The 16,607-nt window shown below is 42.4% G+C and overlaps 1 protein-coding gene across 1 annotated transcript in view; it reads left to right on the top strand.

Annotated features, from left to right (window-relative positions):
* Kif19A (Kinesin family member 19A) overlaps window positions 1-16,607 on the top strand; it is a 133,001-nt gene that overhangs the window by 77,154 nt on the left and 39,240 nt on the right. Inside the window, exons 9-15 of the mRNA XM_080286986.1 lie at window positions 3,386-3,508; window positions 5,215-5,465; window positions 7,919-8,082; window positions 11,471-11,628; window positions 13,870-13,941; window positions 15,668-15,727; window positions 16,172-16,325. Of these exons, the coding sequence (XP_080143112.1) occupies window positions 3,386-3,508; window positions 5,215-5,465; window positions 7,919-8,082; window positions 11,471-11,628; window positions 13,870-13,941; window positions 15,668-15,727; window positions 16,172-16,325 (982 nt within the window). The remainder of the gene's footprint in view (window positions 1-3,385; window positions 3,509-5,214; window positions 5,466-7,918; window positions 8,083-11,470; window positions 11,629-13,869; window positions 13,942-15,667; window positions 15,728-16,171; window positions 16,326-16,607) is intronic.

Here is a 16,607-nt window from a genome sequence, read left to right as displayed (position 1 = left end):
CCTTTTGACCTTCCTAGATGATGAAGTCATGCAGCACATATGTGATGAGACCAACAGGTATGAATCACAATGTGCTGCAAGTGGTACAGGTGCAGCCAAGATGCAACAGTGGTCCATGCCGGGAGTGCAGGAGCTGTATGTGTTCTTTGCCCTCATGCTTCTCATGCCACACTCCAAGAAGCATGAGTTGGAAGAATACTGGTCCATGGACCCCTTACTACCCTCACCCACCTTCAGTAAGTACATGGCCAGAGATCGCTTCCCGAACATCATGGGAAACCTGCACTTTGCCGACAATGATGTACCTTCCCAAACCGACCCACTCTGGAAGATCCGGGAGATTCTGAGCAGAAGGAAGGATAAGTTTGTCATTCTTCCACCCCTTTCAGAAGGTTGTCATTGACAAATCCTTGGTTTTGTTCAGAGGACGTCTTCGGTTTGTTCAGTACATTCCAAGCAAACGCCATGACTTTGGAATTAAGTTCTTTGTACTGTGCGACTGTAAGACGGGGTACATCCTTGACTTCGTCATATATTCAGCCAGCACTGTCGATCTGGATAAAACACACCCCCTTGGCTTCTCAGGCTGTGTAGTGAAAGTGCTCCTAGAAAAGTATTTTGGTGGGAATCATGTGCTGTATACAGACAACTACTATGCAGCACCGAAACTTGCCAAATACCTTTCTGAGCACGGCATTGGCTCCTGCGGCACTGTGAAAAGTAATCGTGCCCACTTCCCCAAATTCCCAGAGGCAGGAACCTCGCAGCGAGGAGGCGTGCACCTACGCAAGTCTGAGAAGATGCTGGCAATACGGCGGCATGACAAGAGGGTCGTGCACATGCTCACCACCGTACATAAGGGGGAGATGAGAGACAGTGGGAAGGTCGACTGTAGGACAGGCGAACCTGTGATGAAACCTGATGCTGTGTTGGACTATAATATCAACATGCGGCTGGTGGACAAGTCCGACATGACGATTGGTGAGATCGACTGCCTCAGGGAGAATACTAGGTGGTACAGGAAAGTTTTTCTGCATCTCATAGATATGACGATGCTGAACGCCTTCATCCTGTACAAGATGAAGGTCAAGCCACTAAAGTCCTTCTCCCTGAGGTTGTTCGCCAGGACTTGTGTCCAGCAGCTGCTGGAAAGATATGGTTGGGTGACAGCAGCAACTCCAAGGCGCCATCCAGTAACACTTCCCGACCGACTTGAGCAGAGGGCGTATATGGATCGGCACAGACTTGAGCTTATGCCTGCTACAGGGAAAAGGAAGGCTGCGATCCGCAGGTGTCCGGTATGTGCACATACCACCCGCCGCACACCTGAGCACAAACGCACCTCTTGGCAGTGCGCTGAGTGCCAGGTTCCCCTCTGTGTTACCTGCTTCTTCGATTACCACAGCCAGAAGCAGTTCTAACAGTGCAAGTGTGAAAGCAGAATAATTTGTAAATAATGTGTAAATAGCAGGTGAAAGCAATGGATGTTCAGTACATATGATTGAACAGTGTATTATAGTTTTATCTTACTGAAAGTGACAGTGAATAACATAGTGTAAGTAAAATAGAAGGGTAAATTTTGAAAATAGAATAGAAAATGTAAATAGTAATGTAAGTAATTAGTAATATAAGAATATGAGTACAAATAATTTATGTTATAACAGTGAAAGTGAATCCGTGGCTCTCTACGTATTTTACTGAATGAAAAATTGAATGACTTCAGTGACAGTAAATTAATACGACTGAAGGAAACTTATGGAGAAGACTCCAGATATATATAAGTGTGATATAGTAATAGAAATATAAAGTGTGAGGGGTTTTATGAATAATAAATGACCGAGTACCAAGAGCGAACTAGCGCAAGTGCGACGATCAGACGCGCTCGTAATTTCCATTGCTTTCACAGTGTTTTTTTTTTGGAGTATGGATCCCAAACTACTTGAAAATCGTAGAATAGTGTTTATAGTGTTTATATCTGGCTGTGGTAATCATATTACGGGTTGTCGGGAAGTGTAAAGTGGAGACTTCGTTACCCAACTTCAGAGGTCTCCAAAAGTCCTACTGTAATGGACGAAGGCTCAACAAACATTCCAGGAGAATGCTTAAGGTATGTGCCATAAGCATATGTAATTTTAATATTCTAGGACTAATAACTGATTTTTGGCAAATATTTTTTGAGAGTTTGTCGGAGCCCGAATAACCCCGCGGGACACGCCAAACATTGGTAAACATGCCCGCGGTGTAGGGGTTAAAAGACTAAGTGTTGTAGGCAGTAGGAAATACAGATTGAGGATCATAGTTCCAGAGTTGAACTGTTGCATACATGAAGGACACTAAGTGACTTAACCGTTGCTCACCTATTGCCACTCTGGATTATGCGGCTGGTCACTTGCCTTAAATATCTGAACTATGTAGCCTAGCCCAGGGCTTTTATGCTCCTGATGGGCAATAAAGGTGTAATGTCCTGATTGTTGTATTTGATATCACCCATTCTCATACAGTTAGTTGTCATGTATAATTGTTTCATTATCAAGTTGTTTCATCATCAACTTTTCACTATTAACTTGCTGGAAAGTGTTAAGAGAAGTACTCTGAGATGATTCGGCCACATTGAGAGAATGGAGAATGAGAAATTGACTTGCTGCGTGTATGTAAGTGAAGTAGAGGAAGGGGAGTGTGGGGAGACTGGGGATGAGATGGAAGGACAGGGTGGAGAAGTATGTTAATGAAGGTGATGTGAATTGGGAGGGAGGGCAGCCTGATGGCAGAGGATAGGATGATGTGGAAATGTATAGTTTGTCGTCATCCTTCTGTGACTAAGACACCTGGCTGTAGATAGATATGTAGATAGATAGAGAGATAGAAGGAATTAACAATGATTATTCACATAGTTACCTATTGTAGACTATAAAATTACCGTGAAGTCAGAAGGGAACTTTTGTGTGTGTTTTTAGTCAGTTGGTTATGAAATACTGATGATGATGGTGCATTAACATGATATTTTTCATTGTCACAGTCTTGAGCCATTTTCTTCTCAATTCCCTACCCTGCAAAGTATGTTCATATGCTGTATTACACTAGCCTTGACAAGGAACCTACAATAGTGCTGCTGTGGACCCTGGGTGGAACAGCTGCAGCATCTGACCTGGAGCCAAAGCTCCACCTATTTCCCTGTACAGTACCTTGCCATGGGAAGGACCCTGGGCCAACCCTGGTGAGGCGGCGTCTGCCACAAAGGAGTGCTGGATCCCAATACTGTACCTGTAGGACGGCCCCACAGAAGCAGTTGTTTACCTGTGGTTGATGTGTCTGCCTAGCCAAACAGACCATGATTAAGCAACAAAAACAGCAACAAAACAAACAACAACGGTATTACTTTTCACAGGATGCATTGTCAGGCAACTGTCGGACGGTGATGGTGGCTCATGTGTCTCCATGCCATCTGCACCGGGAGGAGACACGCAACACACTCATATATGCTGACAGGGCAAAAAATATATCCAAGAATGTGAGTACTATTATTGTTTTATTCAAGTGTACTGGTAAGAGCACACACCTTTTTAAACATACTACTTCTGTACAGCCATTGAGGGAGGTAAGCAAGGGGATGGGTGGTTAGTTTCAAGTAATTATTTTCCCCCCAGCCTTTTTTTTTTTCTTTTCTTTTTTTCCCTGCAAGATCACCGATATGATGTAGGTAAATTTATGTAGCCACATCCCCGTCCAGAGACATCAAGCTGCGCTAATGTATATTCACTTTTTTGCACATATACCAATATATATATTGGATGGGGGATGATTGGGTGAGGAAGGTGAGAAGTGTCAGTATTGAGGGTAGGGTTATGGGGGGTAGACCGAGAAAGACATGGGACAAGGTCATTAAGCGTGACCTCGGGGTTAAGAGACTGAACAGGGAGGCTGCAATAGATCATGCAGCATGGAGAGCCGCCATTAGGTGACCAAGGCTGTTGCATGCAAGCATGTTGGAGCCTTTAAAAATGAAACGATTAACAATTGTCTCATTATAGTTACTATATCCAGCCTAAATATTTTAGTTGTTATGGTATAAGGGTATCCTGCTAATTTGCTCTTTGAAGCTTATACACATGGAGGCCTGGAAGCCCCTCACCACTGCAGGTTGAAAGGATGTGTGAACCCATTGCCATCCCCAGTGCAGTAGGTAGGAATGTGTGGATCTGAAGGAAACGCCATGATTGTGTGACGGCCACACATCTTGTAGACCTGCAGAGGCTGAGTGGTTTTGAGGGATGCATAAAGGAAGTCTCACGCCAAGAACTACACTAGCCACAGTACGTGCTTGTGCTCTGTGTCTGAATTATAGCCGAGCTCATTTAGTATGGTAACTCACACATGAAGTGTTTTTATACGACATTTATAGCCTGTGCTGTGAAGTACTGTACCTCATTACTATGCTCAGGTGAAATTCAAGGAGGTACAGTATGCCACACGTACAGCATTTAATGTGGCCCATGTTACCTGCCTGATGGCATACAGGGTATTCAGTTTGTTATTAATTTATTTAATAATTATATATACTATATTTAGCTATGGTGGCGCTCAACATCCACTCAGTGTAGTGCTGCCCTTGGGTGACTGCCCTTTCCTCTCTTCCTTCCTTCCTTCTTCTGTCTTTCTTTTCTTCATACTCTCCTCTTCCTTCTGTCTTTCTTTTCTTCATACTTTCCTCTTCCTTCTGTCTATGGGTGACTCTACACTGAGTGACAGGCTAAATGATTTCCTGTACACCAGGAAACCATTTACTATGCTGGGTGGTAACCATATAACCAAATTATGGCACCTGGTGGTTTAGTGGGTAATTAAGGCGCTCCAATCGGATTGAGCCAGTGCAGGTCTCTATCCAAGGGATGGTTGTGGTTTGTTGCTCATGTAATGCCACTCAGGGATGAGTGAGGCTGGTCACTCTCATCTTGAACGGCAGGACTAGCTTGCCAAGCACAGGGCTCCTGCACTGCTCATTGGGCAACACAGGATTAGATGATGTATGTATATAGGATATATTTATTTTTATTTTATTTACTCATGTTAAACATTTTTTTACTAATTTTCAGGTGTATTGTAATGGGCAATGTACCACATGTCATAGTGCCATAAATTTGAAATAAATGACCAGCTTACTCGCCTTGGTGGCTGTCACATTTTGTTTATTTACTCATATTTATTTATTTTTTACAGGTGCGTCGTAATGTGTTGGATGTAACCTATCATGTCTCAGAGTACAAGAAAATAATCGCTGAGTTGACAGATGAGGTTAACCGGCTCAAATCTAAGATTAATGATGGACGTTGTGAGTCTGCGTCCCAGATGAGGGAGCTTGGAACACAGAAGAGGGAGGAGCAGGAGAAAGAACAGCAGAGGAATGCTGAAAAGATGAGAAAGCTGAAGGAAGATTTGTTGGAGCATTTCAGGGAACAAATGTCTCTCAGGTAAGGAGAAAGAGGAGGATAAATGGAGTCGTAGGTCTGGCCAAGTGGAGAGCATGTGGAATGAGAGATAGGCTATACTTCTTTTACTCTAACTTGGCCCAGATTTTTGTCATTGTGTAGCTTATTTCACAGTTAAGTTGCAGAAAAAGACGATATTGTGGATCAGCATCCTTTTCATGACAAACATGATATTCTGGTGCTAATGTATTCTTGCAGCTTAGCATTCATGATGGAGAGGGAGCAGCTTTTGACCAAGTTAGTGTAAAACAGAGTATAGGATGACATATATAAGTGAGGTTGAGGAGGAGGAGGGGAAGGCCAAGGATAAGGTGGATGGATGAGTGAAGTATATGGATGAGATTGAGGGGGAGAGGGAAAGAGGAAGACTGAGAATGAGATGGAGGGATAGGGTGGACATGTACAGTAAAAGTCCAATTCTTCGGCATCCAATTCCCCGGCAAATCTGACATTTCGGCAGTTTTGAGAAATAGTCCCATTTACGAAAATCTCTGATCGTTCGGCAGATTTTCCGATTTTTTTCGTCAGTCTTGAAATTCTCCTTGAGGACCCTCTACTGCTGGGGACTTCTTCCAGCAGTAGCAGAGTCCAATTAACCCCTTCTATTGTACATATGTAATTAAGGAACCTACTATAAGTTTAGGTAAGTGCAAGTGAACTTGTAGGCCTACTGTACCATTACATTTATATACAGTATGTTCACTAATTTCTTTATTTTTCATATTCATGTATAGTACTGTATTCATTACAGTATTGTACAGTATCAAACAGTATACAGTACTCTCTCCAAGCACATTTGTAATGATATGAGTAGTGATGATAGTGTTCACCAAAACATATAAGGTATTGAGTGGGTAGGGTTTTTGATAATTCGGCAATTTTGATTTTTCGGCACTAGCCTGGTCCCATAGATGCCGAAAAATAGGACTTCTACTGTATATGACTGAGATGGAGGAGGGGAGAAGGGAAGGAAGAGACTGAGGATGAAGTGGGGAAGGAGATGAAGGATGAAGTGGAGGGGGAAATGAGGATGAAGTGGAGGGGGAGTTGGTAAAGGGAAGACTGGTAATGAATTGGAGATGGAAAAGGGCAGGGGGAGATTAAGTATAAAGTGGAGGGGGAGACTGAGGATGAAGTGGCAGGGGAGAGGGGAAAGGAGAGACTGAGGAGGAGGTGGGGCGATGGTGGAAAGTCATGAACACAGGTAAGTGCCTGGATCAAGAGGGAAGAGGAAGAGAGAGAACAGCAGATGAATATGAAGGTGATGAAGGGACTGAAAGAGGATTTGGTGGACCATTTTAGGGAACAGATGTTTATACAATAGATTGCTTGTTGTTGTTGTGGCCCCAGACTCAGCTGGACATGAACCTAGTGGACTGCTGGTTGAAGCTGCCACTCATAAAATCCACCATCTTTCTTTTGCAGGATAGAATTGAGGGAATTTTGTATAACCAGTCTCTAGGGGCAGCATTCTCGTATGATTAGGAAGCCTGCTAACACCACTTCCTTACCCATTTATTTCTGATTCTGCTCTATTACTATATTCTTGTGCATCATTCATGCAATCTTTGTCGATACTGAAAAGACATAAGAAGCAAAGCAAGTAATATTATTGAGTAGTTTGGAAAATAAATCAGTAACGAAGAGGTGTTAGGGAGCCTCCTTACTCAAAAAGAATTAGGGCCTGGGGCTGCCCAGTTAAGTCAGTGCTATTGTCTGAAAGCATCCTTCTCCAGCCTTTGTTTGGGTGTACTGCCCCATTTATAATAACCATAACTTTAGCAGTTGTAGGTGTTGTAGCCTGGGTTGGTCTGAATGTAAACCCATTGAGCAGCAGGCAGAAGTTGCACCTCTCCTTCAGTCCTCCATTCACATTTTGGGGAATAGGGAGGGAACTGAGGAACCTTTGTATAAGCAGTCATTGGAGCTTCCCAATTACCATATATCAGTGCTACTATTTGATGGTGTTCCTCTCCAGCATGCATAACACTTTAGCATTAAGAAACACTTCATTGTTTTACGCTGTCACAGGAACAAGATAATGAATGTCAGAATAGTGTATAGTTGTGAGGGATGATGTTGGTGATGATGATGATATTATGATGATGATGATGATAAATTTTGTTGTGTGGTCATATTTCTGTCAGTATATCTATTCATCAGTTTGTATATCAGTATAGCAAGTTATCTGTCTACTGTGTGTCTATATCTACTATCTATCTGTCTCTATTTGTCTGTATACTGTATCTGCCTATAGCCAAACACCTTAATCCTGGAGGTGGTGGCCACAAACAAATCATCTCCACATCACCCTTTCCCCTGTTATCAGGCTGTCTTTCTTCCAACTCTTGTGACCCTCAGTTCTATACCCCTCCTCTCCCATTTTGTATGAGAGAGAGAGAGAGAGAGAGATTATTGCTTATTCTTCTCCACAGGAACAAAATAATGGACATAGACAGCAACATTCTGGCCTTGTCGATGGAGTTTGAGCGTCAGAATCTGGTGGTGAGGGAGTGGGAGGCAGAGAGAGCCAGACGCGCCAGGACCCGCCTCCACACTGATGAGGAAATTATTGATATGGACACAGATAAGGAGAAAGGTGAGGTTTTATATGTACAGTACTTTCTTATTTTTGTTCTTGGAAAAAACTTTGATTTTACACTTCATGGATTACATACCTTTGAATAGTCCTCATTTGCAACCACTACAGTGAGGAAATTATTGATATGGACACGGATAAGGAGAGAGATGAGGTCTTGTGCAAATTTCCCTCTTATTCTTGAAGGTAAGTTTGATTTGTACCATAATGGAATGTTGTACTGGGAGGTTTTCATGGATAGTGTAAAGAGAAAGGTGGGACTGTAAAATGTTGATGTGGATGTGCTAGAAAACATTATGAGAAATGCATTTAGGTAGTTTGGCCATGTGGAGAGGATGGATAATAAGAGGGTGACTAGGAGAGTGTACTGTATGTAAGTGATGTGGAAGAGGGAGAGGGAGACAGAGGATGAGATGGAGGGATGAGGTAGAGAGATGTATGAGTGAAGGGGGTGTGAGTTGAAGAAAGGGCAGCTAGATGGTAGATGGTAGGGTGACAGAGGTGAATCATTTGTGACAATAGATTTTGTATTTGAATTACATGGTGCCATGTTGTAATTCTTTGAGAAAACTTTGATTTGGAAATTCACTGATTTACTGTTAGAATCTATAGCACATTTACTCTAACCTGACAAAGATCTGTAACCTTTTCAGCTGAGTTGATGGTGAAATGTATTGAGAATGGAGCATCATTTTAAATAGTAACCAAGGAGACACATTCCTGCCTCATAACTAAGACATACCAGTACCAATTTGCATACAACCAAGACACAGCATTCAGATTATGGTAATGAGACAGTTCTGTCTGGTGAATGAGAACTTGACCATTTAATGGAACGCACTTTTGCCAGTTCTCCTTACAAGTTTTATTTTTTATTATTATTATTATTATTATTATTATTATCATCATCATTGTGGTAGGTGGGGGTGCTCACCATCCACTCACTCAATGTAGTGCTGCTCTCGGGTGTCTGCCCTGTCCTCTCCTCCATCCTTCTTTCCTTCCATCTTCTATCTTTCCTTCCTTCATTCTTTCCTCTTCCTTCTGCCTACGGGTGACTTTACACTCTCTCTTCTGTCTTTCATTCCTTCATTCTTTCCTCCTTCTTCTGCCTATGGGTGACTCTACACTGAGTGACAAGCCAAGTGGTTTCCTGTACACCAGGGAACCATTTACTATGCTGGGTGGTAACCATATAACCAAATTTTGGCACCTGGTGGTTTAGTGAGTAATTATTGTGCTCCAATCGGATTGAGCCGGTGAAGGTTTATATCCAAGGAGTGGTTGGGGTTTATTGTTCATGTAATGCCACTCAGGGATGAGTGAGGTTGGTCACTCTCATCATAAATGTCAGGACCAACTGAACTGCCTAGCCCCGGGCTCCTACGCTCCTCATGGGGCAACGTAGGATTGGATGATGGATGGAATTATTATCATCATCATCATCATCCGTCCATCCATCCATCATCCAGTCCTACGTTGCCTCCTGAGGAGCTTAGGAGCCCTGGCCTAGGCAAGTTGGTCCTGACATTTAAGATGAGAATGGTCAGCCTCACTCATGTCTGAGTAGCATTACGTGAGCAGTAAACCCCAACCACCCCTTGGTTATAAACCTTCACCAGCTCAATCCGATTGGAGTGCCATAATTACCCACTGTCATCACATCATCATCATCATGTCATCCAGTCCCAGTTTGTCCCTTTTTTTTTTTTTTTTTTTTTTTTTTTTTTTTGCGAGGAAGAAGGAACCAAAGGCCATGAGCCCGCAGTAACAGTTCCCTCCAAGAGAAAAACAAAATACAATAGAGAGCCAAATTCAAGATCCGATCATTTTGAGATGCCTGGACACACTGCGTTTGAAAGACTGGAGATCATAGGCAGCAGGAAATACAGACAGAGGGAGACAGTTCCAGAGCTGACCTGTTGCATAAATGAAAGACTGGGAGTAACGGTTAACTCTTGCATTAGAGAGTTGGACAGAAAAGGGATGAGAGTTTGTTGCCAGACGGGTGCTACGCGCCCGTCGTAGAGGTGGAGGAATGCAAGCAGACAGTTCAGAGGAGCAGTGACCATTAAAGTAGCGATAGAAAAGAGATAAAGATGCAACAGTGCGGCGAAGAGACAGAGGTTGAAGGGAGTCAGTAAGAGGAGGAGAGTTAATGAGACGAAAAGCCTTTGACTCCACCCTATCGAGAAGAGCTGTATGTGGGGAGCCTCCCCACACATGAGAGTTGTACTCCACACAGGGGCGGATAAAACCCCTGTATAGAGTCAACAATTGTGCAGGGGTAAAGAAAGAGCGGAGTCGGCTTAGCACACCCAATCTCTTGGAAGCAGATTTTACAAGAGATGTAATATGATCTTTCCAAGATAAGTCCCGAGTAAATGAAACCCCAAGCATGTTCAAGGATGATGCAGGATTAAGCTGAATATTATTAAACATTAATGGGTATACCTGTGGAAGATTTTGTCGGGTTGATAGGTGTAAGAACTGAGTCTTAGATGCATTAAAAACAACCATATTATTTTTACCCCAGTCAGAGATACGAGCCAAGTCAGACATTAGGTGTGCCATAGCCTCATCCCTTGTTTGTTGAAGTAACTGTTGAGATGGGCGTTGCGGGAACCGAATGGAATGGTGAAGGGTGGAGTCATCAGCGTATGAGTGGATAGGGTTAGATGTATAGCTTAGAAGATCATTGATGAATAAAAGGAAGAGAGTAGGTGATAGAACAGAGCCCTGAGGAACACCACTGTTGATAGATCTAGGAGAAGAACGATGGCCGTCTACAACAGCGGCTATAGAACAACCAGAAAGGAAGCTAGCGATGAAGGCACAGATAGAAGGATAGAAACCGTAGGAGGGCAGTTTGGAAATTAAAGATTTATGTCAGACTCGATCGAAAGCCTTTGAGATGTCAAGTGCAATGGCAAAGCTTTCGCCAAAGTCCCAAAAGGAGGATGACCATGAGTCTGAAAGGTAGGTGAGAAGGTGGAGCGTCCCTGACGGAACCCGTACTGACAGAAGTGTAGGGTCCCAGGGCTAGGCTATGCAGTCCTAACATATAAGGCAGTGGTTGACCAGTCTCATGCATCCCTGAGTGGCATAACATGAGCAAGAAACCTGTCTATCTATCTATTGCCAGATGCCTTAATCCCATAAGGGGTGGCCACAAACAAATCGCCTTCATGTCGCTGTCCCCTGCCACTTAACTGTCCTGCTCCCAGCTCGCACCCCCATGTCTCATATACCTCTCCACTCCATCCATCCATTTCATCCTTGGCCTCCCCTTTCCTTTCCCCTCCCTCCACCTCATTCACTCATTCACATACACTCTTCTCATCAATCTCTCACTCTCCATCCTGATCTTGTTTTTATTTCTCTACAGATGATGATAGTGATGATGATGATGAACCCGAGGAAGTAACACAGGCTTGGGAAGACCTTATGTATTTGCAGAAGGAACAACAAAGGTACACTGAGATGAGGACTAAAGTTGAACAGGAGATGATACAGGTTAAGAAGAGAGCTAAGGAGATGGAGGAGGTAAGGGAGAGAGAGAGAGAGAGAGAGAGAGAGAGAGAGAATTGTATTTACTGTGAAAGAACAGAGGCACACTGAAATGAGGACGAAATTTGAACAGATGTTACAGGTTAAGAGGAGGATGAGAGAGAGAGAGAGAGAGAGAGAATTGTATTTACTGTGAAAGAACAGAGGCACACTGAAATGAGGACAAAAGTTGAACAGATGTTGCAGGTTAAGTAGAGGATGAAAGAGAGAGAGGGAGAGGGAGGGGGGGTGAGAGAGAGAGAGAGAGAGAGAGAGAGAGAGAGAGAGAGAATATGATGCAGGTCAGAAATAGAATTAAGGAAATGGAAGAGGTAAGGCATAGGGAGTGACAAGTGAGATGCCTTTGAGAGAAGTGTGAAAATTGATAAGTAATAGAGTGATGGTCAAGACATGAAGATCAGTAGTTGTTAAAACCTGAGACAAATCTCAGTGGGAACCCAGTGGACTGTCGGCTTAAAGTTTCCTTCATCCAGTCCACACCATCCTTCTTTTGGGGGATAGGGAGGGAGTTCAGGGATGTTTGTATAGCCTGCCAGCTCCACCATCCTCTTATATTGGTGCCACTGCATGAAGGCATCCATTTCAAGCATCAGACATGAGGATTGGCAGAGGTGTATATTTCTGTGAGGGTTTTCTGGGACTTGAATGATGTGTTATGTCTGTGTGGTCATTTCATTGGGCATTTCGTTATATAGTTCTCCAATTTCACAGTTTCTCTTTTTGGTTTTTGAATCCAACCTTACTGTGACCTTAGGTAAAAAAAAAAGATCATGTTGATGGTAATAATGATAATGATGATGATGATCATGAATAGAGAAGTGAGTGTGACGTGAGTGATTGCTTCAAGAGGCTGTGTATAATGAATGTTGCATCTTGTGTCTGGATGGCTATTTATGAGCCTTGTTTACATATTTTTCCATATATTTGAATGTGCTTATGTTCATTTTACATAAACATCAATTCTTTGGTGTGGTTTCCAGATAGTTTTTAAAATTTTTTGCAATTTTTATAGTAATTACAACACATGCATGCAGTGTTAAACTTCCTAGTTTTCAAGTGAATATAGTGATTAATGTTTAGACAAAGCATGTTGTATGTGATGGACATAGCACAGGAATAATTCATTGGTTTATTTGTGCTTTACTGAAGTCACATTGTTTTCAATTTCCCAAGATAGTTCATGTTAGATAAATTATACAGGTATCTTAATCCTGTATATTGATGTGAGTTGTATTATGAGATTGACTTATGCACAGTGTATGGTTGACTGTGCTGTACATGGTATGCATAAGATTGGACTCAAGTAAAGCTTATTATCAGACCTACTTCTGTACTGCCACCTGACCAGCCTCATGCATATGATTCTCCACTTCATCATCAGTATCCCCCTCCCCCCTCCACCTCACTGACATGCACTCTCCCAGTCAGTCTCTCATTTATTCTCTCCACATAGCCAGACTATTGTTGGGTACAGCTCCTAACATTTTTTAGCACATCCACATCAGCACCACAAAGCATTGTGCTCTCAGTTTTAATATTAATACACTCTGTATTCCGATCTTCTTCTCTTTTCACAGCCTGCACCTAGCCATGTAGTGTATGCCTTCTGTTCCTCTGTCACCACGTTTTATGTGCTTCAAAAACTGTATTTTATAAATGAAGTTTGTCTACACCTTTTCTCACTCAGTTTTTATCTTCCATGTTTTACCCTTACAACACCAAACAGTTTTAGTAAGCTTGAGAGAGTATTGAAATTAGAGGGGTTAGATGTAATCTTAATTAGCCTGTTCACTATACCCTCTTTACTTTAACTTGGCCAGAAATTGTCATCTCTCCAACTTGAATACAGAGTTCTCAGTAGATTGTTGCTAGAATTTGATGCTAGTCACGAAGAAGTTCTATGGGAAGAAGGTAGAATGGTAGTATTGTCATTTCTTGCCATTGAACTATCTGTAATTAACTACAGAACGATGAAAATCTGGGCCAAGTTGAGGTGAAAAGGGCATAGTATAGAGCCTTGTCAGAGGGGAATAAAATTTCCTGGTAGTATCCCAAGCATAATGAAACATGCATCATCCATTTAAACAAATTACAGGTAGTTCTTCTCCCATGATTCTTTTCCCTTTCAAATCTTTTTCACATTCAGCACCTAATCATCTGCTGTTTACTCTTGTGCCTCTTGTTACCAACCACCCTGTCTGCACCTTCTCTGCACAGCTCCTTGCAAAACGTAAACGATGCAGACGGCGATTGAAGCGTTGCCGAATACTGCTGGTTAAGTTGCACCAGGTAAATAATTATTTATTCAGCTTTATTAGCCATCTGAAGAGAATGGAGAATGAGAGATTGTCTAGAAGATTTTATGGAAATGAAGCTGAGGGGAGAGGATGGCAGGGAGACCAAGGATGAGAAGGAAGGATGGAGTGGAGAGGTATATGAAAGGATGGAGTGGAGAGAGATATGAAAGGATAGAGTGGAGAGAGATATGAAAGGATAGGAGTGGAGAGATATTTGAGAGAAGGGTGTGTGAGTTGAAGGGAGGGCAGGCAAATGGCAGAGGACAGAGCAGCCTGGAAGTGATTTGTTTGTGGCAATAGATAGAAAGAACTTTTCTTTGTTTAACAGACAGTTCTCATTATAAATAAAAAATGTATACCTAAATATCACAACAACACACAGTTACAGTCTGCTGCTTGGAGTAGGTTGGACTCATTAGCTGTAGATTTCTGCTGGCCTAAGAGAAGATAAGCTCCATCATACTATCAAGAGCCTTAATTAAGGGCTGATGACCGTAAAGGCATTTTATGTTTGGAAAACTTGCAGTAGACTACTTGTTGGTGCACATTGATGATGAAGGAGCAACATGGCACCAAATAATCACTGTTTGATGACATGTATGGCTGACAGAAGGCTTACGGTATACATGCATGTTGAGCCAAAGCCTTCAGGAATGTAGATAATGCTATGTGTACAATACATATGTAAACATAATGGTACTGTAGAGTGGGGTAGACTGGTAGATCATTTACAGGTAGCAGTGATTTTTATTTTTTATTTTTTATTTTTTTTAAAATGGCAAATAGACTGTTGAATGTGGTTTATAATGCGAATCTACTGCAGTAGGTTCTTGCCATTGCTTTCTCAGTAAACTCTGGTACTGTATGCTATTTTTAAATCCAGGTAAAACTTGAGTCATACTTTCCTCATTCCTTCAACTTTTGTTCCCTCGGTATATAATTTATCTTCTCTAAGCATATAAAAATCAGCATATCTTATACTGTAGTTTATTATTTACCAGTGGCTTGCAGTTGTATGTAGTACGGTACTGTATATGCTTGGGAATTTTTATATATGTATAGCATAGCATTTCTCTCACTCATACTTGCTTACTTCACACCACAGTATGTTATTATGTTACTTTATTTGCACTTGAAGTTTGTTGGTGTGTCAGATTAGGAGAGCACTGTAATAGGTTTAGAATGTAGTTGTAGTATGGTAGTAGTAGTAGTAGTAGTAGTAGAGCCTTGGAGAATGAGTGTTGATTGTACCAACCAGAGTCCAGGTCCAGACTGGGTGGGTGGGCGGGGGAAAAGTTAAGACCTTACTTATTTGTAGTAAATTTTCAGTATTCCATGATCTGTATCTAATATATTTGATTGGCAAGTCAAAAATAGTGAACAAAACATATATTAAGAACTGAGTGCTTTTCTTTTGTGTAATTATGTATTCCTAACTTGGAGTAGGGGTGGGTGTCTGTCAGTATGGGTGAATGGTCAGGGGCATGTAATATTTCTCAGTACCAAGACCACAAGATCTCTCTCATGGGTCCTGAATAGTGGCAGTTGTAACCCCAGTTTCATCTCAGACATAAACCCAGTGGACTGCAAGGTACTGGCTAATTCAGCAGGGTGCTCCATGAGATATTTAGTTAAGATTATGTAAGTCTGTCATGTTTCCTATATGTGTATGTATTTTTGTATGTGCTAGTGATGTGTATGTATGTATATATCCACAGGCACTTCCCAAGACCATCACAACAGATGAACAGAGGGAACTTCTGGCTCTGCTGTGCAAGGTAAAATTATCACCAAGAAGCAAGAATTATACCCACATATTGAAACAGTGTCAGTAATTCCCCACTTAATACTGTGCATGTTGTCTTAAACCCTTCACTGTTAAATGCCACTACTAATCCAAATACAGTGTAATTGTTTGTAGTAGCATCAAAAAACCAGAAAATGACCATTATAGTGAGAAGGTTGATGTAAATAGTGTGAAAAGTGACAAGCAAGAGGGAGGGGGAGGCCAAGGATGAGATGGAGGGGTGGAGTGGAGAGGTATATGAGAGAGGGGGATGTGAGCTGGGAGCAGAGCAGTGAAATGGCACGGGACAGGGCGTCATGGAGGCAATTTGTTCGTGGCTACCCCTAGTGGGACTGGGGTGTCAGGCAATAGATAGATAGAGATAGATAGAAAAGTGGCAAGCTACCATAAGTACTTAATTTCATCTGTATTTCAGGTACATGAATTAGAAATACAGAAAGTGGAAATGGAGAGTGAGGCGTTGCTTAAGGAACATGAGCTGAGGCGGCGGGACCTGGTGATTATGCGCTATGACCGGCAGCGGAATCTGTGTGACCAGATCATTACTCGGCAGCGGCAGATGATTGAAGGTGAGGGAGGGAGGATTGTGGGTGAGCAAGGGAGGATTGTGGGTTAGCGAGAGTGGATTGTGGGTGAGCGAGGGAGGATTGTGGGTGAGCAAGGGAGGATTCTGGATCATTAGTAGTAGTATAGCCAGAGGGGTGGCTGGGTGAACATGCCTCGTTATATTTAATATCCAGGGGAGTACCATCAAACCTTCCTGTGGTGTTCTTCTTTATCTGTCTATCTATAGCCCGACACCCAAATCTGCAAAGGGTGGCCGGAGACAAAACGCCTCCAAGTCACTCTGT

Source organism: Coenobita brevimanus, chromosome 115, assembly GCF_032717465.1.
Source record: "Coenobita brevimanus isolate Jiangsu-jjx chromosome 115, ASM3271746v2, whole genome shotgun sequence".
NCBI classification, from domain to species: domain Eukaryota; kingdom Metazoa; phylum Arthropoda; class Malacostraca; order Decapoda; family Coenobitidae; genus Coenobita; species Coenobita brevimanus.
The sequence above is the reverse complement of the archived record's forward strand: the minus strand, read 5'-3'. Positions and strand labels throughout refer to the sequence as shown.